This window comes from Anolis carolinensis, chromosome 2 (genome assembly GCF_035594765.1).
Source record: "Anolis carolinensis isolate JA03-04 chromosome 2, rAnoCar3.1.pri, whole genome shotgun sequence".
Classification (NCBI taxonomy): domain Eukaryota; kingdom Metazoa; phylum Chordata; class Lepidosauria; order Squamata; family Dactyloidae; genus Anolis; species Anolis carolinensis.
Genome location: NC_085842.1, coordinates 67,828,068 through 67,855,362, shown reverse-complemented (window position 1 = coordinate 67,855,362; position 27,295 = coordinate 67,828,068). Strand labels below are relative to the sequence as shown.

The following is a 27,295-nucleotide window of genomic DNA, read 5'->3' as shown; positions in this document are numbered from 1 at the left end:
ACAAATGGAATAGTCCTGGACTATGTTTTGGATGGCATGATTTTAATTGATGTTTTTAATCAATAATGTTTTAATTATAGGTTTTAACTGTAATTGTTTATTGATATATGTGTGTATGGCATCAAATTGCTGCCTGTTGTAAGGCTGCCTTGAATCCCCTCCAGGGTTGAGAAAGGCAGGATATTACTATGGTATATAAATTAAAAAAGTTGATGCATCTAATATTTCATCCCAACATTTGTCAATAAGTTGTCCCACAATAATATCATCTCCTACCACATGGTCAGAGAAAGAAGTGATATCTTGACCCCGTACGCCCTGTGCTACTTTAAATACCCAAGGCAAAGAAAAGGGAATTAGCCATATTATCTGCTTTTGTGTCCTATTGAGCTTAAGTGGGCTTACTTCTGAATGGACTTTAATGCAGGTATGAGAATCAGGCAGTTCTCCAGATGTTGTTGAACTGCACCTCCCAGAAATCCCCACTATGGTATATGCTGGCTATGTTTGAAGGAAAAATTTGGAGGAAAAAATTATTCCCATCCCAGACTAAGGCAGTTGAATGGTAAAGGATGTTGTTTCAGAATACATTTGGTGAAGATACTTTTGACTTCCTAGACTACAAATTGAATTGAGAGAGATCATGTTGAAAACCAAGGATTTATACATACTGTAACAGAAGAAAAATTAGAATACAATTTATTTTCTGTTCCATCTTTCATGATTGTGCTTTGAAATACGCAATTTGTTCCACACAACTAAAGAATATATAAAGACTTTATATATGAATGACTTATACCCACTAAATAACATACTATTGAGAGCAGATACAGCAAAACCCACATCACTTCACTTCACTCAGTCAACTCAACACTTGTATTCAGATTCTGATATCTTGAACACAAACACAACATAAAATGGCTAGAAAATGTTACTTACCTAAAATGTCCTCCATTTCAATGAATGAAAGTAACGGAAATAAGGAATATAATCCAAAAGAAAGTTAAACACAGACAATTAAATACAAAATAATTTTAACAGAATAAATGTAAAAAATAAAAATGAACAGAAAACAAAACATTTGGTGAAAAATGATGAGCTGGTTTTCCTTTTATTTATTTATTTTGCAGTGATAACACAAAGAACAAGGAATCAGGGGAACATTTTATATCTGTAGTAATCCCAAATCTCTAACATGTGTACTACATATGTACCACACACGAAAACACAAAGAACCAACAATGTATATAAAATAGACAGTCAATGAAGAACATATAACTGAAAATGGAAAGGTACCCAGTATTAGCAGAAGGAACCACTAGATGACTACATGAAATGAAAGTAACTTAATTTACTGCACAATCTTATATGTGTCTACCCAAAAATATGTGACTGAGTTCAATGGACGGGAGCGATATAAACCATTAGCCTAAATCAGACGTCATTAAAATGACTCGCCTGTTTTAGAGGAAAAATACTGAACTAAATGGGTATTTGCTTTTGAGTAAACAGTATACAGGATTGTACGGTAAAGTTCAAATCACACCATAATTGAGAGTAAAAGTCCTCTGGGACTGTGCACTGTAATTAAAAATAACTTTTAATTTTCTAGCAACATATTTTTATCTGATAGTATTGCCATATTTGCATGAATAGGACACAGTGTTTGTTTTAGAGGATTTGCATTCATTATCAAATATTTTCTATTACTAGAGACATTATAATTTATTGCTCTTTAAAAATAGACTGTCAAGAAAAAGTATTGCATTTGAAACTATTAATATTGTACACAATGGCATATTTTTGTTTATCTTGAATCAATCAAGCAAATGGGATTATACAAGCAAATTAAAAATAAAAGATCAGATAGTTACACTATGACTGCAAATACAATTGGCTAGATAAGAACTGAAAAAGAAAAAAAAATATCTGTAATACCAAGTGTTGCAAAATGACATGATCACTGGTATATGTATGCATACAATAACCAACCAGTTGGGTTTTCTCTCTTGATTTCTATGAGATTTTCATGTCACAAAATAATACTTTTCCCCCTTACAGATAGGATTTCAAATCATACCCTTATGTATTCATACGTCTAGAACAGAGGTGTCAAATGTGTGGCCCTCCAGGTGTTTGGTTCTCTAACACCCAGAAGCCCTTGTTAGCTTGTCCAATAGATAGGAATTCTGAGAGCTTAAGTCCAAATCAGCTGGAGGGCCACATGTTTGACACCAGTGATCTAGAGCAACTTCATTCTCTTCCTTTGAATTGGCTTGCCAGCTGTCCAGAGTTTTACCGCCAGAGCTGGAGGCTGCAGTTGAGGGAGGCATACCCAGCCACAGTATTTTTTTAATCTAAGCACGAATGTCACCCGTTATTAATGCAAATGCATACACCCTGTGCCAATATTGAAATCCTTCTAGTAATGAGACATGCAATTGTAGTGATGGTGGCTACCATTTCCCCTCATAATGTACAATGTATGTATGCACTTGGCTTTTTAGCCGTGGTGTTGCCAAGCATTACAAATCTCAGTTTCCCACTCAGTCTGGTTGACTTCCAGCCATCTCATCCAAAGAAGCAGTCTGTTGGCACGGCAGGCAGCCAAACTGAGGGGGATGCACATGATACCGGATTCCACAGCAAGCCAAGGGTGTTCCCCTTCTAAGGAAGATTTAGTTCTCATCTACTTGCCCAGAATTTTGAAGAAGAAAAAACTGGCAACCTAATCTCTTACAAAAGCTGGACCTTCATTTAATCTAAACAGCAAATGCCAATGGGTATATCCTTTCTGAAGAATAATGTCTAAGAATACCAGGAACAATGACAAAGTTTGTTTCGTACCACACATAGGACTTTAATAATACATTAACTGCTAATGTAATGTGTAAGGTAATTAGAATTGTCCCTGCTGGAGAGCTTCTAGTGCAAGCATGGGCAAACTTTGGCCTTCCAAGTGTTTTGGACTTCAACCCCCCAGAAATCCTAGCCAGCTTACCAGCCGTTAGGAATTGTGAGAGCTGAAGTCCAAAACACCTGGAGGGCCAACATTTGCCCATGCCTGTTCTAGTGCCTCCCTAAACTACAAATACTAGTATTTTGTAGACCTGAGCCAATGCAGTGAAAGTGGAACAAATGTGCTATAACTGTATAGTGTGAAAAATAGCCAGTGCGTGTGTGATGCAGGAAGATAGCCACACCACCTGTGTATGTGAGTATTTTACCTCCCATTTGATCATTGTTCTTCATAGCATTTGTAGACATTGTTGTTCTGAGATAAAGCATGTAAAACTGCTCTTCCTTCCCCCCTCCCCTTTTGGATTCAAATATGTCGGTTTCTAACCAGTATGCTATAAATAAACTGGAAGCATTTTTATCCAAGTGATCTGCACTAAGTGCTGTTTAAAGAAAGAAGAGTCCAGAAAAAGCTCTTATTACTTATAATGATGGGATAACAACTGAAACCAAAGCTCAAGCTGAGTTAAAAGAAGGAATCCTAGATGCACAGACCAAGTAGTAAATCCCACTAAGCTCCATGGGGCTTACCTCTGAGAAGACAGATGTTTGGATTGCATTGCATGTCTGCTTCAGGTGGTTCTCTGATGCCCTTGGCATATGTGTGTTCATTAAGATGATGTAGATTATATCTTTTCTGACAGACTTGAATGATAATACTCTTAATTCAATATGTCATAAAGACATTCCAAGTCAAAGTGTATGCATTTCTTCTTACAGCTATCTAACTTAAGTCTTAAAAGGGCACATCTTTCAATGTAAAAAAATGCTGAGACAAACAATTTAAGCTGCTAAATGGTCATTATTCTGCAGGTAAATGGATCTGAGAAAAAGACCATTGAGAGGAACTCTGTTTATAATCCATGCACTTTAGTTCCCAAGTGCAGCTTTATTTTGTGTGCCGACATAAATAGGTCATCTCCTACCTAAACAATATCCTTATATTCTCCTTCACTGGCTCACCCCCATAAGTCTTGTCCAAAGGTACTGCAGAACTAAAGAAAAATGGCAGGCAATGCCACACCACAATCATAGAACTGGAAAACCCTCACCCAATGCAATTATTAAAACTGAAGTGTCCCTTGATAGGAAGCCATCCGAACTCTGATTAAAAGGCTGCAATGATTAACCATTTGCAAAGTAGTCTATGCTATTGTCAAACAATTCTTACTGTCAGATAATTATTCCTAATATTTAATTTTAATCTGCTTTCCTGAAATTTGAATTCAGTACTTTGAGTATTAATCTCCAGAAGAAAAGAAAACAAGCTTGCTCCATCTTACAAGACAAAGTTGGCTACCACAATCACCTCTCAATATTCTCCTGTCCAGCTCCTTCAACCACTCTTCACAAGGCTAGGCTTCTCACATTTGCTTATCAATGTGCTGTCAAAGCTTATTTGCTTATCATTCCACACTGCCAGCAACAATTCCTGCTAGAACTCCAGTGTCACTATGAAGATGCTACAAGTATCACAAGCTCTCCCATAATTATGGGAGACCCTGACAAGCCTATAGTAAACTTTTGGAATCCATAATTTCAGACATAGTTTGGAAAATGATTTACAAAACTTTTCTGGTTGAAGCCTATATAAAAATTCAATGCAGAGGTGTCCAAAAAGGAAAAAACTACAGCTCCATAAGGCAACCCCTTCCCAGGGGCTGAGAAATCAAGGGCAGATAAAAGAAACCCATCACTTTAGTTACAGCAGATGGATACTAAAAAGACACTTTTCTTTGTACAATATTAGCAAACAAAACAGGAGCAAAAGTGCAACCAATGCCTCATGCACCAGCTTAAATACCAGACACCCAGCCATTAGCCACCTATCAAGTTCAGACACTATAAATTCAGACACCTATAAATCCCTCAGCAGCACAGCAGAGTCTTCACTCCAGACAGCTACTCACTGAGTATGCATGTATATATTTTTCAAGTGTTCGCATTTTAGCTGCTCACACAGTTTTGTTCACATTTCTCCCTGAAAATGAACTGCAAGCAGTGTAAATAATATATGTATTTTCAAGGCACTTTGCATCTCTTGAGTGATATGGAAAACAATGAAGTGAAAGAAACCTAACTCCAGCAAAATTAATTTCTACCTGCAGTCTACACACACTCATAATGCACATACTCATGCACAAAAATATCAGCAGGTTTGACATATTTTTGTTGTAGAGCTTTCCACAGAACAACCTTTCTGAGAATTTATAAATTCAATTAAGGCTGATCATTCCTTATATGGCATTCCAAAATCCAAAATCACCCATAGGGTGGCTGAGATAGTGGCATCTCTGTTTTCTGAAAGTGTGTTTTATACCAAAAAAAACTTTAAAATTAGCTTCTGTGTATAAGGTGTATAAGGAAACATAAATGAATTCTGTGTTCAGACCTGAGTCCCATTATACAAGTATTTCCAAATCAGGCATTCTAAAATCTGAAAAAATCCAAAATTTAAAACATTGCTGGTTCCAAACATTTTGGATAAGGGATATCTAACTTGTAATAAATAAAATGTTGTAATAAATGTAGTTCATAAATAAAATTTAAAAATAAAATAGGTTGCTTCTGTTCACAGAAGTTACTGCGACAGAGCAGGAGTTCCTGCAGGAAGAAGACTAGAGTTTGCACATTGTAGGGATCCCTTCACACCAAATATTAAGGAGAAACCGGGGAATAGCAGAAAGTAAAAGAGTCAGTCAAGTCACCTCCCTCTCTTCTCACCATGGGAACACCCACTGATCCAAAGCTTATATGAATTCATCCCATACTAACTCTGGAGAAAAAAAGGAGAACTGTTGTATTTCGAGTTCCTGCCCACTCCCCCACATGTTATCCACAAGATAAGTAATGCTTCCTATTTGTATGCAAGCAACAGACATCTGAAGCACAAATGCATTACAATCTCATGGTCTCTTCCGTAAAAAAAATTCTAACTTTTAATACACTGAAAAATATTAAATATTTTTTTCATATTTTTCAATATTAATGTAGCCTTTTGGCATGCAAAATAAGTAGAAAAGTGATAACTCATGTATTACAAAAAGCACAGTTTCAGAATAACATCCTTGCTTAATATCTAGTTATAAGCAATTATACAAGATATGACTTATTCAAAAGCCAAACAAGACACTGTTAGTGTGTTTTTTTATAATTTAGCAAAGTCAGGGAATTTTTACCATCATAGAGGTATTCCCATCAATAGACAGATTTGTATGGTCACGATAATGTGACATCTTCAGCATTTAATATAGAATTCAAACAATATAAAGCATGATATGATTAATCATCTGAAATTTAATTAACTAAGCTTTTATTAGGAGATTAATGCATCAAAATTATCTCTCAATGTATATGCACCTCAGCATAAGTGCCTCTGTGAGAAACTGAAAGTTTAAAGTATTTTACAAATTTGTTCTCAATAGCGTTGTTCAGAAGGAAATAGTATCAAGAATTCTCTTGGATATACCCTGTTTCCCCGAAAATAAGACATCCCCAAAAAATAAGACCTAGTAGAAAGTTTGCTGCATTGCTAAATATAAGGCCTCCCCTGAAAGTAAGACCTAGCAAAGTTTTTGTTTGAAAGCATGCCCAGTGCCTGCCAAACAGAACACCAGAGCATGCAGGACTGGTAAATGTACATACCAGTTGTACATGGAAATAATGGTAGTAACAAGAAATTCTTGATAGGATTCAGTTTGTCTGGTTATGCTGGTTTGTGATGACAACTACTGTACAGTATATAATAAATGTTCATTTTTTGTTCAACTATAAATGTGAATTCTTCTCCATGGAAAAATAAGACATCTCTTGAAAATAAGACCTAGCACATCTTTGGAAGCAAAAATTAATATAAGACACTGTCTTATTTTCGGGGAAACACGGTATGTATTTGTGATTTATGTATTCACAGTCCCTATATAACCTATAAACTAGGGGTTACATAGGGACTTTGAAAGCTTCAAGTCCCCACTTACCCGGAAGCAGGGGATCTGATCCCCTGTTGCTTGGGAAACAGCTGGTTACTGTTCTCACTCACTCTTCATTTGAACTATCTCCTGGCGCAAGGGGAAATTGCAACGGGGACCCTGTTTTTGCCTACTGCAATGAAGATCATTCACAAGAGGGATCTAAATGACAGCCTGCTGCTTCCCAAGAAACAGAGGATCAGATCTCATCAGTCACCATGTCTTCTTTTTTAGTAAGTGGGGAGGTGGATGGAGGCCATTCCAGGGTCTAGCAGCATAACTGTGGTGCTTACCCATATATTAAGACTATACAGGATTCCAGCCACCATCTTTAATGTTTTCATCCATTCCATGACATTTTTAACATAGAGAATCACACTATATGTCCATAACCCAAAGCCTATCCATTAAACATCTAAAATAATAGTGGGGAATATAATTATACTCTAGAAATTCACTTCCATTCAACTTAGGTTTTTGTACTAATTGTGGTGGAAATTGTTAAAACTTACAGTCCAAACCTTAGTGGGTCTCATAATGAGAAACCAGTTGAAAGGCTGATATACTTTAATGGGAATGTGCATTCCTATGTGCCTGAAGAGTTAATTGAAAGCAGTTAGGATGAAGAATGTCTTGAGAATCCGGATGAATACTTGTTTCTCCTCTGTTCACCTAACACTGCTTCTAAACAATCTCTTTTGCTAGACTGGGAAACAAATATCAGCACAAGGCCTTTGCGGCATGTAAGGAAAGAATCCAATAACAGTTCTAAAGTTTCAGAAGAAGAAAAAATACTATAGAATATCAAAAATTTGTCACATAATCTGAACTGAACCACTGAATAAATGTGCCTGAATCCTAAAACTATCCAATTGCAGAGGTCCTTTGGATCACTTCATGCACAGAGAAATCTCCCATATCTGACTACTCTTGTATTTATCTCTAAGGTAAAAGTAAATATATGTCCTGTTAGACATGACTGTGCTTTCTGGAATCATTTCTATTTTATTCTCGAACTTCCATTTTATCCCTAAAATCCCATCCTTTTCATCTATATAAGTTAGCAGGTGTTGGCAACTAGGGACAAGAATGCTGCACTGGCCAATGGTCCCAACCTTCTTACAAAATAGAAAAGGGAACAACATAATCTTTAAGTACTCCAGAGACTATGAAATCATGGGTGTCAGAAAACAAAGTTCTAAATTAGTAGCCATTCTTAAAAATAAACCTATTTTAGAGATACATCTTTGAGGAACACAGCTATACATTATAATCCTACTGTACTGTTTTACCTATATCATTAGAAACAATATAAAGAAACTATATAATATGTAGGAATAGAGTAACAGAGTTATTGTTTATTGCAATGAAAAATACTGGTCTACTGTCTGCTGCAGTTAAATTTATGTCCATACTTGCCTGCTTTCAAGTCTATTTTCTCAATCTGGTAAAGATGCAACATCTTTAAATAGGAAAAAATTCTTAATATACTTCAGCTATTTCACAAATACAAAAATAAGTGGCCGTCATTTGGAGTAACAATGAAGCTAATTAGTAATTACTGCTGCAAATAAATGGCAAATTACACCCAACTAACATTGGTTCACCTTCTTCCCACATCATAACCAGTAACATCCATTAAAAATTAATCATGTTAGCAAAGTCAAAGCATGCTACCAGTTGATCATTACTACCCAATAATTAAATCAACACTTGTCTCTCCAAGGCTTTACTTGCTTTCATTTACAATTGCTTACCTGGTTCTCCTCGTGAGAAACTCTCATCTGCTCTTTTAGAACAGACATTCTGGCCGCTTCTTCTTTCCTCAAGACTCTTTCCTTTTTGAGCTCTGGACTCCAGAACGTCTTGATGCTGTTCATGGAAGAGCCAAGCTTGCTGTCTTTGATGTCCAGTTCTTTCCTTAGGAGGTCATTCTCTCTCTGTAATTCCTTAAGCTGGGCCTGCATATCTAACATGGTGCTGTCCCTTACCTGTCTGAGCATAGAAGGGATCTGATGATGGTGATGATGGGAAGCAGTGGTTAGTCCTCCATGTTGATCGGTATAGGAAAGGAGATCTGAATGGGAAAGGCCAGCTGAAGCAATATTAGGGCTGCTGCCCATAGCTGTAACTCGACCACCATACACAGCTCGACTTGTAGCCCTTCCAAGAGTCATTGTGCCCTTTGGGTAAGTAGTGGATGCCACACCTTCATGATCACTCAGATACATTGGTCCAGAAGTTGCATAGGCGGCATTAAGGGACTGGATATTCTCCATTGATAAGGTCTTACCTGTCCCTCCACCTCCTCCACTACTTGTTCGTCGATGGCCCAAACGAGGAGATCTTGGCAAACGGGGGGATCTGGCAGGACTGCCGTCCAAGTTACTGATTGTTCTTGCACTTCCGTACATTTTTAGTATAATGTGAGGTACTATTTAATAAGAAATTAATCACACTTAAGTGGGATATTTAGCCTCTATTCCAGTTGCAATTGTTGGCAAATGGATTCACAGCATTCTTCCAGCAGGCAACCTATTCTTTATTGCAACTCCTCCATTCTGAAGATACCTGGATACAAAAATTACAAATAGAAATTAGTAAAGGTAACTTTACATTGCTAGAATATGAAAATACATATTTGGTTGATTGATAAAGTCATGGCTTGAAATTATGTAATAAAAATAACAACAACAACAACAACAACAACTATTGTTACCCTCCTCTCCTCATGGCTTAAGGCGGGGCACAACACAGTTACTATCTAGACTAAGTTGCAGGTTTTGGAAGCAAGGATTCTGGGTTTCACACACACACACACAAACACACAGAGAGAATGAAAGAGAGAGAGAAAAAGCAATCTGCTCTAATCTTAAGAAAAACTGAAATATGCAAAAATTAGTATTTCATGCTATGCATATGAAAAGAATTCCAGAATAGATGAATTCTTACCTTGCTGGAGCATATACTAAACAACTGGTGACTCAAAAATAAAAAGCAAAAGGTGGTAATAAAGAATGCCTAAAAATAGGATTGCACTGTGCCTAGAAAGAACTATTCTACAGATACACAAGTTCCATGGAGAAGTCGTGTTTTATTATTTATAACTCTGCTTGATCCTTTTTAATGGCTGCTTGGAAAAAACCCTATAAAACTAAGATTAGATTCAGAAATTTCATTATTTATGTGATATACCTAGCACTAATGATTATCATGCAATCAGCAATCATGATAGGTCATTGCTTTCTGTCCAGTCATTTAACAATCAATAATAGGAAATGATCAGAGAAATGAGAAATGAGCTGATTTCCCCGTAAGCATGAGAACTTATTAATTCTCATGTAACTGTGAGGTCAGCAATAGCTGTGAATAAATTATCAGAGAGTAATCCTACAGTGTAACTCCTCAGATATGTCTAAACAAGGTCTGACAGCCCTTTTTTATTTAGGTCTAGAAGAACTAATTTTGGAGCTAGACTTTTAGAGTAGAGAATGAGAATCAGGGGAATAGTTAACACACTCCGAGTACATCTATACTGTAGAATTAATGCAGTTTTACACTATTTCACTGCCGTAGCTCAATACTATGACATCCTGGGATTTGTAGTTTGGTGAGAAACTAGTATTCTTTGAGCAAAGAAGGCTAAAAACCTTGTAAAACAACAACTTCAATGATTCCATAGCATTGAGTTGTGGCAATTAAAGTGCTGTCAAACTGCATTAATTCTACAATGAAGATGCATTCAGTCTATTGTTTATCTCGCCTGAATCTTCCATTCCCAACATTCTTCTTTTCTTATGTAATGTTCCAAGTTATAGCAGTGAGAAAGAAAAACTGGGGAGAAAAAGTTTAAAATCCCCTGATTCGTCTCTGCTGGATCAGTTAACCTTGTCAATGATTGTCAATTATTTGAGCTTTATGGATTTCCATTGGCTACTACATGCAAAAATTACAACGCCTAGTATACAAGGATATATTTTATTTAACATATTGAACTCTATTCACTTTATACCGTTTCCCTTTATTTGTTCCTGCCAACTTCTCTACCTGTCTCATCAACATTTACCTGCTTTTAATACATTGAAGCAAAGTAGGTATTGGGTAGATAAGCCTTCTCTGCTCAATCAACCAGTCTCTTTAGAGATGTGTGTTTCTAATGGGAATAGGACTGTGTTCGGCCATTTGTTACTTTTAACATTTTGACCTATATATGCTTAAGTATTGCTTCTGAAACCGTGAACACCTTGTCAGCAAGCAATTATCCTCCCTATCAGTTTGAAATTTAAAATTAATAGCTGCAAAACAACAATAACTTGAACTTTATAATGTTTTCCATATTGCTAACCTTTTTCAAAGTGTCTATCAAAGATATGGAATTAGTCAATGGTTTGGTTGTTTTTCTATGTTAAAAGATTCCTGTCTCCTCCAGATCGTACAGCTGTTGTAGAAATTGATGCCTCTGTCAATTCATGGTCCTGCTACCCAAAACTAATTATAGGATGGCCAATTATGCATCACCAAAAAAAGAGGGTCCTCAAGCTGCTCATTTTTAAAAGCTGCCTCGCCCTCTGGCTAGATGATTAGAAATGGGGCTGTAGGCTATTTCCCTATGTGAAGATACAACTTCAAAGACTAAGTGCCAAATGAGAAGAACTGCATGTTTCTATTTGAAGATCAGAATAAAAAGCAAGATGTCACAAAATAAGCTTTTAAAATGCATGGATCCACAATCACGACTCTTAGTTAACCACAGTACTCAAGTAAGAGGGCCAGACAGTTTCAGTGTCACAGGAAACATATCTAAAGATACTATGTTATCTTGTATCCAACTCAGGCATCTTCTACACTGTCACATAAAATCTGCTTTGAACTGGATTATATGAGTCTACACTGCCATATAATCCAGTTCAAAGAAGATAATCTGGATTTTATATGGCAGTGTAGAAGGAACCTTATTCCCAAAAAGACTAATTTTCTACAGTTACCCAAAGGTATGCCTTAGTTAAAGAAGTAGGTGTGTTCTTGAGGAATACAGGAAGTCCCCAAGTTACGAACAAGATAGGTTGTGTTGGTTTGTTCTTAAACTGAATTTCTTTGTATATTGGGACAGATACATTTTAAAATTTAACTCCAGATACATATACATAATACATATACATATAGCTTTGAGTAGCATAGGAAAGGGTTAATACCACTGTGGAGTTTGTCTGTGCCCATATTCAGAAGATTTCGTCTCACTTTCTGTCCCTGTGATAATTAGATTTTTTTTAAAAAAAATTGCTTGTTATGGAAACAAGGATTAGTGATAAAGTTTCAGTGGAGACATCTTTTCCCAATGATAACTCTTCCAGGTGCGAATTTTCCTTCCTAGGCTATGGATAAAATTTTCTCACTTCTTGTTGTCTCAGCCCGTTCTTTTCTGTGAGTCGTCTGGAAGTCGGATGTTTGTAACTCGGGGACTGCCTGTACTTCTTTAACAGAATATTTTGTACCAGAGGTAGAAATAACAACAGAAGAATAAGGATAGATTACAAAAAAACACTACCAAAACACACACTACCAAAAAAAAGAAGAGCAATTTCAAAACATTTTAGGAATTTTTTATTAGTCAAAAATAATAATATAGGACTTCTGGTGCATGGCACCTCGCAGGACTCTCTAGAGCTCCCAGAGAATTAAGTCTTAAGTGACTGGGTAGAGCCTTTGGCTCCCTCCCCATCTGTGGACCAAGGCAGAAGGGGACTGCAAAAGGGCACCATCCGACAGCACGGTAGAGGTCCGCTCCTCAAGAGCAGACTTCAGGGCTGCTCGGACAAAATGCCTGCGGAATTAAGCGGGTTGCGAAGAAGGTGAGCTGCACTCTTTGCTGGGAGTGCTAGCGAAACAGCTGATCACCACGCACTTTATAAACAGAAGAAAGAAGAAGACTTTCTTTTACCAGCCTCGTCTTTTCTCATTATTTTCATTTTGGAGGCCAGATTTCTATGTCTATCATGTTTAAACATGCCAGTGTAGTCTGGTGAGATAAGCTTTTCTGTTCTCTCTGCTTTGCTATTCACATATGCTTACCAAGGAATTTTAGATGCAACTGCTGCTTACCTTGCCTATTGTACGCAGGTTCACACATACAGTAAATCCCATTCTTTCCCAGATCAAATTTTATTGTGTTGTTTACTGTAAACATGCTGCTCCAGCCCAGTACCCAAAGTCTGTGTTTCTCCAGCCCTCAATTTTGATAGTTGTCTTAAAAAAATCTAGCCAGACTGAGGACAAGGAAGAAAAGGGGGCAGACAGGTGTAAAGAGGAGATTCTTTATCACAAACTTTGTTAACTTACGTGTGCTTGTAGTCTCTTTGTTTGCTAAGAGACCAAACTCCAAGAACCCTCTTGCAGAAATCATCAGTCATTAGACAATGGTGACATTTTCTACAGAAGAAAAACTATATCAGTGCTTCCCAATCTTTGGTTCTCCAGGTGTTTTGGACTTCATCTCCCACAATTTGGAACTGTTGGTAAGATGGCTGCGATTTCTGGGAGTTGAAGTCCGAAACACCTGGAGGATCAAAGGTGGGGAACTACTGCTATACATGGTACTTTCAGTAACCCAATACCTTCAGTTTATTAGTAGAAGTATTTAATGTCTAGCACAATAATCTGAAGGCAGTTAGTCCTAGTTTTATAAATATCTTCAAAGAGTAAATTAGTCATTTTAATATGAAATTTAGATGAAACCACTAAAATTTGAACAAAAGTGTATATATTTCATACAATTATGCTCGCTGAGACATTAATTCAAGGCAGAAAATAAAATAGAACTCAGTTCTATTTCTCCATGCTTCTTTAACACTTATATCTGCCCTAAAAATCTTAACCGACAATGGGCAATCTATTTTCGGAGAAGGTACATTCTAAATTAAGCTTCATTTATTTTCAAGATTTCTGCCTCAGCTCATCATCTGAACTCTGCTGAGAAGAGAAAAGAACCATGAAGTTACATTTTCCATGGTATTTTAACTGTAAATGTTAGCTATAGTTAAGTCTTTGCTTTAGTTTTCCATTTAAATTTACCCTTTAAAAAAAACACTGATTTTAATCTTGATATTCGTTGCCCTGTAGGATGCAGTTCTAAACTGATATGAAAACAATTATAACTGAAATAAATAGATCATATATCCATGTTACCGTGGTATTTTACCAATTATCAATATATTACTTATCAAGGTAAATATTCTTTCTTAATTCTTACACAATGGATTTATATCTGAAATAAATAAAAAGCATTAAAAACTGCCAGTTTGCTACTGGGCCCAATTCAAAGTGCTGACTTTGGCCTATAAAGCCCTAAACGGTTCTAGTTCAATATACCTGTATCTCCCTTTATGAACCAAATAGAGCTTTAAGATCTGATTGGGAGGCCCTGCTCTTAGTGCCACCCTCTTCGCAAGTGTGACTGGTGGGGACGGGAGACAGAGCCTTCTCAGTGGTGGCCCCTCGGTTGTGGAACTCCCTCCCCAGTGACATTAGACTGGCCCCATCCCTCCTGGTCTTCTGGAAAAAGCTAATGACCTGGTTCTGTACACAGGCATTTGGGGAATTCGACCTCAACCTGGCAATCTGAATAATGGCTATAGGAAACCAAGAAGTATGAAATCTTGACTCTGTACTTTGTATGCTTTTAATCTGTTTTATTGTATTTGTATGTTTTAATTGTTTATATGTTTTTATCTGTTTTATAATTTATTATTATGTGTATGATGTGGCATTGACTTTTTGCCATAGTTTGTAAGCCACTCGGAGTCCTCTTCAGTGTGAGAAGGATGAGGTATAAATAAAGTAAATAAATAAATGTAATTTCAGTCACAAATTATCCTTGGCAATCCCCAGTCCTACCACAATTAAATATACACAAATAAATATATAAAGTTACAAAAAAGATAGGTTTTTCGGGTTTATTCTTAAGTTGAATTTGTAAGTTAGAACAGGTACATTTTCTAAGTGTAACTCCAGCCATATAGACAGACAGACAGACAGATGAGACAGAGATAGATATTAGTTTTGTATAGAATGGGGAAAGCTTTACATCCCTGTTGTGTTTGTGTTGCTGTCTGTGCCTCTATTCAGATTTCACCTCACTTTCTGTCCCCGTGAAAATTGGATTTTGAAAAATTTGGCTTGTTGTAGAAACAAGGATTGCTGATAAAGCTTCAGTGGAGACACCTTTTGCCCATAATAATTCTTTCAGGGTGGAATTTCCCTTCTGAGGGGTAGATTTCACTCACTTCCTGTTGTCTCACTCCCATTCTTAACTAAGAGTCATTTGTAAGTTGAATGTTTGTAACTCAGGAACTGCCTGTACAATGAAGAGCAAATGAAATCAGATAAACCATGCAATAGACAAAAACAAAATGCTAAATAAGAAAGCAAAAGAAAAACAAATCTGAAGAAGACAATCCTTTCTCTCAAATCATATTAACCCTGGTTAGCACTATCCATGTGAATTCCGGTTAGTCTAACCATGGAACAGGGTAGGGAAAAAAAACACAGAAATAGGAATACAAGCTAACGATCCTACAGCATAACTTCAAAATTTGACCATAGCATGAGTGTCAGAAGAATATGTTAGCATTTTCCCTGGACATCAGTACAGATATTGCCAGAACTTGAAAATAACTAAGTAGCTTTAAGTAGTTTTGTGTTAACTTATTTTCTCCTTCCCACAGTGAGGCTTACCAAGCATTATCTGCTAGTTAGTAGGTCTCACTAATTAAAAAGTCTAACTTTTCAAAAAGTACTAAGAAAATTAATTAATGCCCAATAGAGCAAGTGCATAAAGACCATAAAAAGGGAGAGTGGGAACCTTCTGCAGCTCTCTCCTATCTTAAAGGAAAAATACAGGAGAGGAGTGAGTATACGCTCTGCTAATTACGAAGTACGACCATCTCACATAATGTGCCAACAATTCTTCCTGTAGTGGCAAAAGACATTCTGATCAAAGAAAATATAAACATCCATGGATATGAAAGGCCAAAGGTAGACATTATGATTTCATTTCCTTCCTACAGAGTTATGCCGTTTCCAGTTTAGGGAGAGTATTTGGAAATCTCATTAGGGACTTCTAGTTCATCTGACCAAGCTTCAAACCTAAGAATGCAGCCATGGCAGTTAGAGCAGAATTGTAGTGCTATACCACTATAGGATGAATGAATCCCAGAAGTCCTAAAAAGATGTAATCATGGGGTATCCTCCTAATGATGTGTATCGTCTCACCAAAAATGCCTCAGCCAAGGCAAACATATTTAGTTTGTAAGCTCTAATGAACATGTCAGTCGGGAAAGCTCTGATCTCAAATGCCACCAACCTGGTGAGAGGGGTGTTCTCTCAGGTAAAAATATTGCATTTTTTATTTGCAGTTCTTCACTTTCACGGAAGTCTTGTGCCTGAATCTGGAAGGCTGACTCTAGTCCTACCATGGGTTTGAAGAATGCCCTTGGTAAGGAAGAAAGGCCAAAAGGGAGAGCCTTATATTCAAAATAATTTCCCTTTTAAGCAAACTGTAAGATTGCTGAGGGGCTCAATGGATAGTAACATGGAGGTGGTCCTTTAACAGGCAAGGGAGGCTTGAATAGAACAGTACAAAGTGTTTCCCTTCTGAATCTCTTTCTTTCAAATAAAATATTTACCCTTCTAAAATATAGAACTGCTACACTGTTCATTTTTCTTTGGCACAATGAACAAGATCAAATAGCAATCTTCAAACCTTTTGAAAGATGTAATTGGTTCACTGGCCCCTATTTCTAAGAGATAGTTAATCACCTGTTATACCAGTACATGCTTTTTCTATCTGCAAAAAAGAATCTATTTTGCAATTCTATCTTACAGTGTGTAAAACCCACTGATCCATTGTAGTCTGGGTTCAAGTGCGGCAGAGCTCTTACAATCTCTCTCACACCTGGATATCCCTGGCATCATGCCTGCAGTTGCTGCTTGACCACTTGACTCTAGAAACAAACTGAACTGAATCAAGGGTTGTTTGTCATAAAAGCAGAAGCCTTCACCAATTTATTCATGTCTTATCTGAGAATTGTCTCCTAACTAGGAATCAGCAGAAAACTCTTGGCCCATCTAATCACCAAAGCAGACATGGTGGCATGAGCAATAGCTTCATGAGACACACACACAAAAACCTCCGATCTTTTATCCTCCAGGACATCAATAACAGGAAATTTCAGCTTTTACAAAACTTCAGGGGTTCGTATATAAAGATGTATACAACAAACTGGAAATCCTCCCCCCGTTCCCGGATTAGACTATTCTCTTTTCATAACCTTTGCAATGATTTCACAAAAATGTGTAACAGATTGCTCACAGATTCACAGAATTGGAAGAGACCCAACGGCCATCCAGTCCAACCTCATGCCATGCAAGGATACACATTAAAAGCACTCCCAGCCTCTGTTTAACAACCTCCAGAGAAGGAGACTGCACAACACACTGAGGTGGCATATCCCACTGTCGAACAGATATTACTGTCAGAGGTTTCCTGCTTAGCCCTGATTTCTGGAACCCTTCATGAAGCAAGGGTCTTTTCTACCTTATTAAAAAGGACAGAAAATGGCATATGTCGCAATGGCATGTTATTATTATTATTATTATTATTATTATTAAACTTTATTTGTACCCCGCTAGCATCTCCCGAAGGACTCGATGCGGCTTACAAAGGCCAAGGCCTCAACACACAATATAACAATACAAAACAAAAAGCTAATTAAAAACAATTAAAACAGTATAAACAACAAGCAATAACAATACACTAAAACACAATAGAACTGGGCCGGGCCAGAGTAATGGGTACAAGATTAAAAGTGCTGATGTGACAGGTGATATATAAGGCTTATAGGGCAAGTGCAGAGTGCGATATGCGATCTTAATTCTAATAAAGTGCTTATGGGACTTGGTATTGGAGATTTCCTATTAATCTGGGAAGGCACATTGGAACAGCCAGGTCTTCAAGTTCTTTCTGAAGACTGCCAATGTAGGGGCCTGTCTGAGATCCTTGGGGAGGGTGTTCCAGAGTCGGGGGGCCACAACAGAGAAGGCCCTGTCTCGTGTCCCCACCAACCGCGCTTGCGACGCAGGCGGGATCACGAGCAGGGCCTCTCCAGATGACCGAAGTGAACGCGTGGGTTCGTAGACGGAGATGCGGTCACAGAGGTAGGATGGTCCCAAACCGTTCAGGGGTTTGTAGGTAAGCACCTGCACCTTAAACTGGGCTCGGAAAATAAATGGCAGCCAGTGGAGCTCCTTGAACAGGAGGGTTGACCTCTCTCTGTAAGGGGCCCCAGTTAACATCCTGGCTGCCGCTCGTTGGACCAGTTGGAACTTCCGGGCCGTTTTCAAGGGCAGCCCCACGTAGAGCGCATTACAGTAGTCCAGTCTGGAGGTGACCAAGGCATGGACCACCCCGGCCAGATCAGCCTTCGCGAGGTACGGTCGCAGTTGGCGCACAAGTCTCAATTGTGCGAAGGCCCTCCCAGACACCGCCGATGCCTGGGCCTCGAGCGTAAGTGATGAATCCAGGAGGAATCCCAAACTGCGGACCTGTGGCTTCAGGGGGAGTGTAACCCCGTCCAGCACAGGTTGCCACCCTATACCCCGTTCAGGTTTACGATCGACCAGGAGGACCTCTGTCTTGTCGGGATTGATCTTCAGCTTGGTCCTCCTCATCCAGATAGACACAGCGGCCAGGTACTCATCCAGCACCCGAGAGGCCTCCTTGGAATTAGGTGGAAAAGAGTAGTAGAGTTGTGCATCATCTGCATAGAGGTGACACCCAACTCCAAAACTCCGGATGACCTCTCCCAGCGGTTTCATGTAGATGTTAAAGAGCATGGGAGACAGAGTAGAGCCTTGCGGGACCCCACAGCTCAAAGGCCAGGGGTCCGAGCAGGCGTCTCCCAGCTTCACCATCTGGGATCGACCCTCCAGGAAGGATCGGAGCCACGACAAAACCGTGCCCCCGAGACCCATCCCAGAGAGTCGTCCCAGAAGGATACCATGATCGATGGTATCGAAAGCCGCTGAGATGTCCAAGAGAACCAACAGGGTCACACTCCTCCTGTCCAGCTCTCTACGGAGGTCATCCACCAAGGCGACCAAGGCTGTCTCGGTGCCGTGACCAGGCCTGAAACCAAACTGTGACTGATCTAGGTAGTTGATGTCATCTAGAAAGCCCTGGAGCTGGGAGGCAACCACCCGCTCCAGCACCTTACCCAAGAAAGGGAGGTTGGAGATTGGTCTGAAGTTGTTCAGCACGGTAGAGTCAAGGGAAACCTTTTTAAGGAGTGGACGAACCACAGCTTGTTTCAGGTAAGATGGAAAAAAACCCTGCTCCAACGATGCGTTAATGATCAACACAAACCAAACAACCAGCCCCTCCCTGGCCGATTTAATTAGCCAAGACGGGCAAGGGTCCAGAGCCGATGTGGTTGCCCTCACAGCCCCAAGGACCTCCACCACGGTCTCAGGAAGAACAAGCCTAAAATAATCCCACAAAATTGGACAAGCAGATGCCTCAATCACCTCCCCTGGCACTGTGGTGAAATTGGAGTCGAGCTCAAGGCGTATCTGAGCGACTTTGTCTGCAAAATGGTGTGCGAAATCGCGACACCGAGTTGCTGGGTCGTCAAAAGCCTCCTCCACCACAGGTGGCTGAAGGAGTTCCCCAACAACCCGAAACAACTCCGATGATCTATTTGCTGCAGACGCTATACGGGTAATCATATAGGACTCCTTGGCTGCCCGTATAGCCACGGTATACGCCCTAAGAAAGGCTGTAGCCCGTGCTCGGTCAGACACATCCTGAGAACTCCTCCAAGTGCGCTCTAGCCCCCTCCTCGTATGCTTCATCACAGCCAGCTCCCTGGTGAACCAGGGAGACGGCTTGTCATGACGCAACGTGATGGGGCATTCGGGAGCGATCGTATCTATCGCCCTGGTCACTTCCCTGTTATAGAGATCGACAAAGACGTCAACAGGATCGCCAGGCTCCATGGCAGGAAGAACCCCAAGATTCCTCAAGAATCCCTCCGGATCCATCAGTCTCCTGGGGCGGACGATCTTAATTTGTCCTCCACCCCTGCAGAGGTTTAGGGTCGCTGAAAGCCTAAAACTGACCAGATAATGATCTGACCATGACACAGGAAGGGTGTTTTGTTCTTCCACTCTGATCATTCCACTGTCCGCCACAAAAACTAGGTCGAGTGTGTGTCCAGCCTGATGGGTAGGACCAGCTATAATTTGTGATAGCCCCATGGTCGTCATGGCGGCCATGAAATCCTGAGCTGCACCAGTCAAGGGGGTCTCAGCATGAATGTTAAAGTCTCCCAGCACTACCAGGCACTGGGAGACCAAGGCCGAATTGGAGACCACCTCTGCTAGCTCAGTCAGGGAAACTACTGAGTCGCGGGGTGGGCGGTACACCAGCAGAAACCCCACGCTATCACGGTTCCCCACCCTCAGGTGGACGCACTCAAACCCAGATGCTTGCGGAACAGAGCATCTGACCACGGCGATGGATTGCCGATAGACAACTGCGACCCCTCCTCCGCGCCCCCCCAGCCTGGCCTGCTGATGCACTCCAAAGCCTGGTGGGCACAGCTGAGTGAGATTTACTCCTCCCAGCTCGTCCAGCCAGGTCTCGGTAATGCAAGCCAGATCCGCCCCCCCCCCCATCCAGGATCAAGTCCTGAATGGCAGCGGTCTTACCATTGACGGATCTGGCGTTGATCAGCAAGACCTTAAGGCTAAGGGGACTGCCATGGGGCCTACCACTTCCTACCTTTTCAAGGGTCGCAAGCACTCTGTTGCGCTTCTCCCTAGGGTGTTGGTGACCCACAAGTCTCCTCCCCCACACGACCTGAATGGCGCCCCCCTCCTCCGGTCCCCCCTCCCCCCCTACATGGTTGGGATCTGTGGCTAGTCAACTTTCAGAAGAAGTAAGGCTGGAGTATAGTCTCCCTTGGGCTTCAGGTAGGGATGCTTCCGATGTTAAACTGGAAGGAGAGCCATCGAGGGAACTAAGTGGACTAAACAGGGGAAGTGTTCTTGGGCGGGAAAGTGTGGCTGATTGTATAGGGACAACTGGGACAGATAGAGTTTCAAATTGGTACAGACCAGGAGGGGGGGCCCTAACCGGGGAGCTATCTGTGGATTTATTACAGGGATGGAAAAAGGCGAGCAGGTACAACTGTATCAATAAGGGGGCGAATATGAGGGTCCACAACTACCCTTCTGATGGTGATGCCCCACTTCTTTAGGCAAGATCGCATTGCCAGTAGCTCACCAAGCCATAAATTGTCTTCCGGTGTAATTAAAAGACACGTGGAGCAGTCAAGTGACTGGTAGTCCCTCCGCAGCCAAGTTATGGCTTTCAATCTTATTTCCCAAGGTCTTTTCGATAGGATTTGGGCCAGAGAGTCACAAACCGCCCTCCTAGAGGTCCATTTGCCTCTATTGATCCTTAGGTCAGCAATGTCCACCGCAAAATTGTCTGTCATTAGGAGATGTTGATCCTGAGTAGAAACTGCGGTTGGCTGAGCAATACGATCTGATGTTAAATTAGCAGTTGTCCTCTGAATGTCCATAGATGTCGTCCGCCAATCCAAGGTGTTTTCGTTTCCATACATACCCAACAACCCTCCCCTTCCCTCAGTCATCTCATCATCCATCCCTCCCTCCAACCCAAGATCCAATGAGCCTTTCTCTCCATTTGAGCACAAGTCCTTGGGCAGATCTGCACATAAGGGGTTGTCTGCCCTTGGGAGATTGGATTGCACAAAGCATGGAGAATGGCTTTGGGGATCTGGCAGCTTTGGAAACTTGGTGAAGGACCTAGTTGTTGATAGATATTTTCTCCTTTGAGATAGGCAAGGATAAGTTAATAGAACCCATCTTTCAAGCACTTGTTAATATGGAACAACACACACTTTCTAATGTTAAAACATAGACCCATTCGATCCGCAGCATATGCACTGCCATTTAACATGACCTTCAGCTTTTTGGGTTTCTCAGTCTCCAGAACCAAACCAAAAGCAGAAGCTAAATCCTCCTATATGCACTTAAAACATCCAGGGCTGTTGACAACATTATAAAGAAGTAACTCCATAGCAAGATAGAAAGTGATTGGGGGTAGAATGGGCTGCCTGCTTCACTTCACAACGGCTCCAAATTTTTTCAGTCTCATTTATGGGTCACACTGTGGTGCTGCAGTTATTGTAGAGCTTGTGGGAAAATCAAAAAATGCTGGTAGCAGGCTCAATTCAGAAAGGGTTTCCAGAATATGGCACTGAGGCATCAAGCAAAAAGCATTGCTGATGTCAGCTGGTTGTTTGAGGTATTTGAAGGCAAGTAGGGTTTAATGTCACCAGAACTAGTTTTAATGGATTTTTTTCCTGAAGATAATAGGCTTTAATTAAAAAAAACTAATCAGTTTCCTATGCCAAGAGCTTGTCACATGCAGGAATTAAGAAAGTGTAACTCTGAACTTTATACATGTTTCCTTCTATTTCATTTGTAAACACTAATAAACAAAAATATTTACTTCCACATTCTTATTTAAATCTGTGGAAGGATTTAAATATAACTTCTGTGTGTGGATAATTTTTGGGGACATTTGACTTGAATGGCTCATTTTACTTTTTTTTTTTTTTTTTTTTTTTTTTTTTTTTTTGCTGGATGTTAAGTCAAGTCTAAGGGTTTATCAGCACAGCTGTTTAATTCATGGCCAGTGCATAGCAGCAATACTCCAAACTGGCATATTCTGTGCACAACCTGAGTAAAACAGCATGGTAGAGTGTATGTAGACCAGCCAGACTGAAACCTGTTAGGCCACACTAAACCATCACCTTACCTTTCCTGTTACCGTAGCTACTACCAGATGAATGCAAAGCTCCAGGAGAACCCCTGTTATCACAAGTGGTCTATGCCATCCAACAGTGGTGACAGGTGAAACATGAATGGCAGGCACAGGAAAAAGGGGGATGGCAAAACCCATTGTGTGGAAAGCAGATCAGTTCACATTGTGGCCCAGTCATTTCAAGAACTCAAAACTTTTTTCTTCATTTAATTTTTCCTCTAATTCATATAAGCCTACAAGTAATCACAGCTAGAGTACACCTATTGAATTTATATATGTATTGACCCATAATGGAGTAGTTGATTTGATAAGTCTACTCTCAATTAGAGCAGGATTCCCAAAGTGTGATCCGCAGAGCCCTTGGGGCACTGCGGGTGATTGTGAGGGGCTCCACGTCAGGTGGCACCATGCTGCTTTCCTCCTCCTCCTCCTCTTAGTCCTCCTTCTCTCCTCCACCCCTTTCCCCATCCCTGTGACGTAGGCTACTGGATGTGCGGTGCATCCAATTGGCAGCCACCATGGGGTGCTCTGGGCATTAAAAGTAGGCATGGCAAGGAGGGAGATTTCAGGGAATCTCCACTAAATTCTGACAAACTCTGCCACAAGAAACACATTGTCACATTGTTCACATTAATTTCAGGAGTACATGTAACATTGTAACATTTTTCAAATATCTTAACTAATTGTTATATCATTTTGTAGATTTAAATAATAAATAATATTGTCTCGAGTTCTTTTTAACTATTGTTTCATATATATATATATATATATATATATATATATATATATATATTCCTTATATACACCTTTTTATTCATACTTCCGTATATGTATCGTGTGTAATACAGCTCATATAACATAGACAGATAGAACTAAACACTTAACATTTCTTTTCTTTTTCAGTTAAACTTTTATTTTCAGCAATTTTAAACTTTTTTTAAAAAAATGGACTTCTAAAAATAGAGAAAAGTATCGTTAGTTTAAAAATAAGCTTGCTTCAGCAACATCTAAGAATTCTTCATAAAGGACTTTAAAAAAAAAAAAAAAAGCATGCCCTAATCATCAAATGGCAAATGGGATTGGTTCCAGTTTCCTAGGAATGCTCTTTTTGGATAATGATGATGTTCCCTCTTTCTAATGTATTCTTAACTCACTCTTGGATCCATCTTGTTTAACTGATGGCTCAACACACAGTTAAAAAAGAATGTTATGTCTACATAAAAGTGTAGGAGTTTAAGTCTGAGAGATAAAAATCTGATAGTTCTGCTTCCCGTCTTGAACCAAAATGTTCTCTATCAAAAACTGGCAAAATATGAGGAAGCTAATATCTCGCTATCTGAGCTTGTTCTTGGATTTATGAAATATAAAATCACAATGCTCATAGTGGCAACAAATCCTCCAATCAATAGATTAAGACAGTTAGCAATAGCTCATGTCATGCCATGTCATGTCATGAAAGAATATGGAACTATAGCAATATTATAAATCTACTTTCAATTGACTGGAACCTGACAGAACAATGCAAATATTTCCATCATGATTACAACAAAAATCTCTCTTCCCCAGTACAGGAAGAATATGTATTTCTCAATTCATAAACAGTGATATTTCCCAAATTTCAGTCATTTGCATGTTAAATGTTGACAATCCCTGAAAAAATTATTGCTGTAAGTCAGTGAATGCTGGTAATAACCTGCATGTGATTGTCAGGATTCATTTATACATGAATACATTCACCTGTGAACATCAACCATTTCTATGTGGAAAGTTGGTGCTTGGGTTGTGTTTTTTGGGGGGAACTGTAATGATATAAATATTGTCAAACTACGTAATTAGATTAGATTAGTTATTTATTGAAATACAGTTGGTGGTGTAGCTCCCTGTGAAAGTAGAAAAACTGTGGATATGTTGGGAGGACTCATCATACAGCAGTGGTTCTCAACCTATGGGCCGTGGGCCACAAGAACAAAAATCCGGTCCACGAACATCCTTCCTCTTTATTTATTTTATTTTATTTTATTTTATTAATTTTATTTTCACTCCTTTTTGCAGAGCTGACCATTGCATTGGATAGACCACATCAGATCTAGATTTTTAAATATGGTTTTATGTGGGTGAGCAGATGGTGACTACTGGCTGGCATATGTTCTGTATCAGAAACTAGAGCTGATGTGGTCTATCCAATGCAATTTTCTGAATCAGCACCCCAAATAACCAAATCTAATCTAAAGTTGACCAAAAATTGATTCGTAACCCTTTTGGTACTAATGTTAGATAGTGGTCCCCAGTCAAGTGGTCCCTGTCAAAGTGGACCCCGGTCAGGTAGTCCCTGGTCAAGTGGTCCCTGGTCAAAAAAAAGGTTGGGAACCACTGTCCTACGGGGAAGCAAAGGAGGAGATGGCCCCACCCACCACTTCACTTCCCTTACAGATCCTGGCTCCTTTTCCCTTTCTTGCGTGCCACAGGTATCTGTGGCATTCAGATACTGAGGGAACAGAACACACAGCAAAAAGAGAGAGGAGCGGGAACCAGCCCATGCACACCTGTCACATCACTTATCCAGTGGAACTAGTTCATCCTCCTCTTCCTGTGTACCAGGCGTTTCTCTCTTACATATACCGTTCCACAGTGTATTTCCCTCACAGGAGGGACACAGAAGAGGACCTGGATGCTTGAGAATACAATATGCATGAAGGGATGTACCATTCATGCTCGGCCTCCAGTCCTCCTCTCGCAACCTTCATGCATTCTGTGCAAAGCGTAGAAGGTGGATTCTATGTGCATTCAGTTAAGCACTAGGTATGTCCATTTGTTTCATTACTACAAATATGAATATGAAATGCATCAATTTCTTTTTAATTCAGATTTAATAAATGAAAATTAAAACTACTCTGAATTAATTCAGAAAATAATAAAAAATACTTCTTATGTGGTTAATCAAATCCATATGGTGAGGGTCCAGAAAGACAATCATTAAGGTACATATTTAGAAAAAAAGAGTACTTTTTTCAAGCTAAATGGTATTTCAGCATACTATGAAACTTTACCAGGTCTTAGATATGATCTATATACCTTTAATAAAATTGAGTCACTTTCCTCACTGGAGACTATAATTCATAATGCTATAAAGTTTTGTAAGCCATTACATGCATTCCTTTTTTTTTTTAATTAGGAAGAGTTTGCATATGGGGCCGGGCTGTGGCCAGGCTGGTGAGCAGCTGCTGCAATAAATCACTCCGACCATGAGGTCATGAGTTTGAGGCCAGCCCGTGGCGGGGTGAGCACCCGTCAATTAAAAATAAAATATTGCCCCTGCTCGTTGCTGACCTAGCAACCCAAAAGATAGTTGCATCTATCAAGTAGGAAATAAGGTACCACTTATAAAAGTGGGGAGGCAAGTTTAACTAATTTACAACATTGGAATGAGGAAGTGAGGAAGTGCCATCAGAGTGGATGATGAAGCAGCTGCTCCCCCCTGTGGCCAGAATCGAACATCCCCTCATGAGAAAGTTAAATTGCCTCTGCCTGTCTGTCTGTCTCTGTCCGATGTGTTTATGGGCATTGAATGTTTGCCCTGTATGTGTATAATGTGATCCGCCCTGAGTCCCCTTCGGGGTGAGAAGGGCGGAATATAAATACTGTAAATAAATAAATAAATAAATAAATAAATAAATAACATTGGCCAACACACCTAGAGGGGTCCAAAATGTTATGCATGTTTCTAGATATATTTGACCTGGTGATTCCAAAAATTGCACCAGTTTTCCCCTATTGGCTCTAGTTTTTGTGATACAGAACATATGCCATCTACCAGTTGCCTTCTGCTCTCCCACAGAAAACCATGATAACCATATCTAAGAAACTAGAGCTGATGCCGTCTGTCCAATTTTCTGAATCAGCTCCTTAAATAAACCCAGGAAAAGACCTAAAAACTAAGATACCAAGGATTTTTTTTTTTGGTTGGGCTGTGTAATGATTTCTCATGGATTACCAACCCTCTCTTCATTTCTACACTATTTAAGAGTTCTTGGGAAGGGATGCCTTTCCTTCTTAGCAAGAAATCTTGAGACAAAGAGATCTTAGCAGAAGAATAGGTGAACTTATAATTGATTTTCATATTTTGAGTCCAAAAAAGAGAACCAGAGGAAGAGGAAGAAGAATTATGGAAACTGGTGCAAAACAAATGAAAATATTATCCAATAGAAAGAAATTTCTGGGTGAAGATCACATTGCTTTTCCGTGCATAGCTTTACTGAACATACCTAAGAGCTTCCACACAATCGGAAACCCTGAGAACTCAAAATTTTCAATAATAAGGAAGCTTCTAAGTATGTTCATTGCCAAGGGAAGTTTCAGGAATATACACTAATGGAAAAAATGTTTTTCCTCTTATTTT

The 27,295-nt window shown here is 39.6% G+C and overlaps 1 protein-coding gene across 18 annotated transcripts in view; it reads right to left on the bottom strand.

Annotated features, from left to right (window-relative positions):
• The window catches only part of erc2 (ELKS/RAB6-interacting/CAST family member 2), a 698,491-nt gene that overhangs the window by 653,696 nt on the left and 17,500 nt on the right, over window positions 1-27,295 (bottom strand). For all 18 annotated transcript variants that reach the window (XM_062969888.1, XM_062969890.1, XM_062969892.1 and 15 more), the window contains exon 2: window positions 8,744-9,557. In XM_062969888.1, the coding sequence (XP_062825958.1) occupies window positions 8,744-9,400 (657 nt within the window). In that variant the 5' untranslated portion in view covers window positions 9,401-9,557. The remainder of the gene's footprint in view (window positions 1-8,743; window positions 9,558-27,295) is intronic.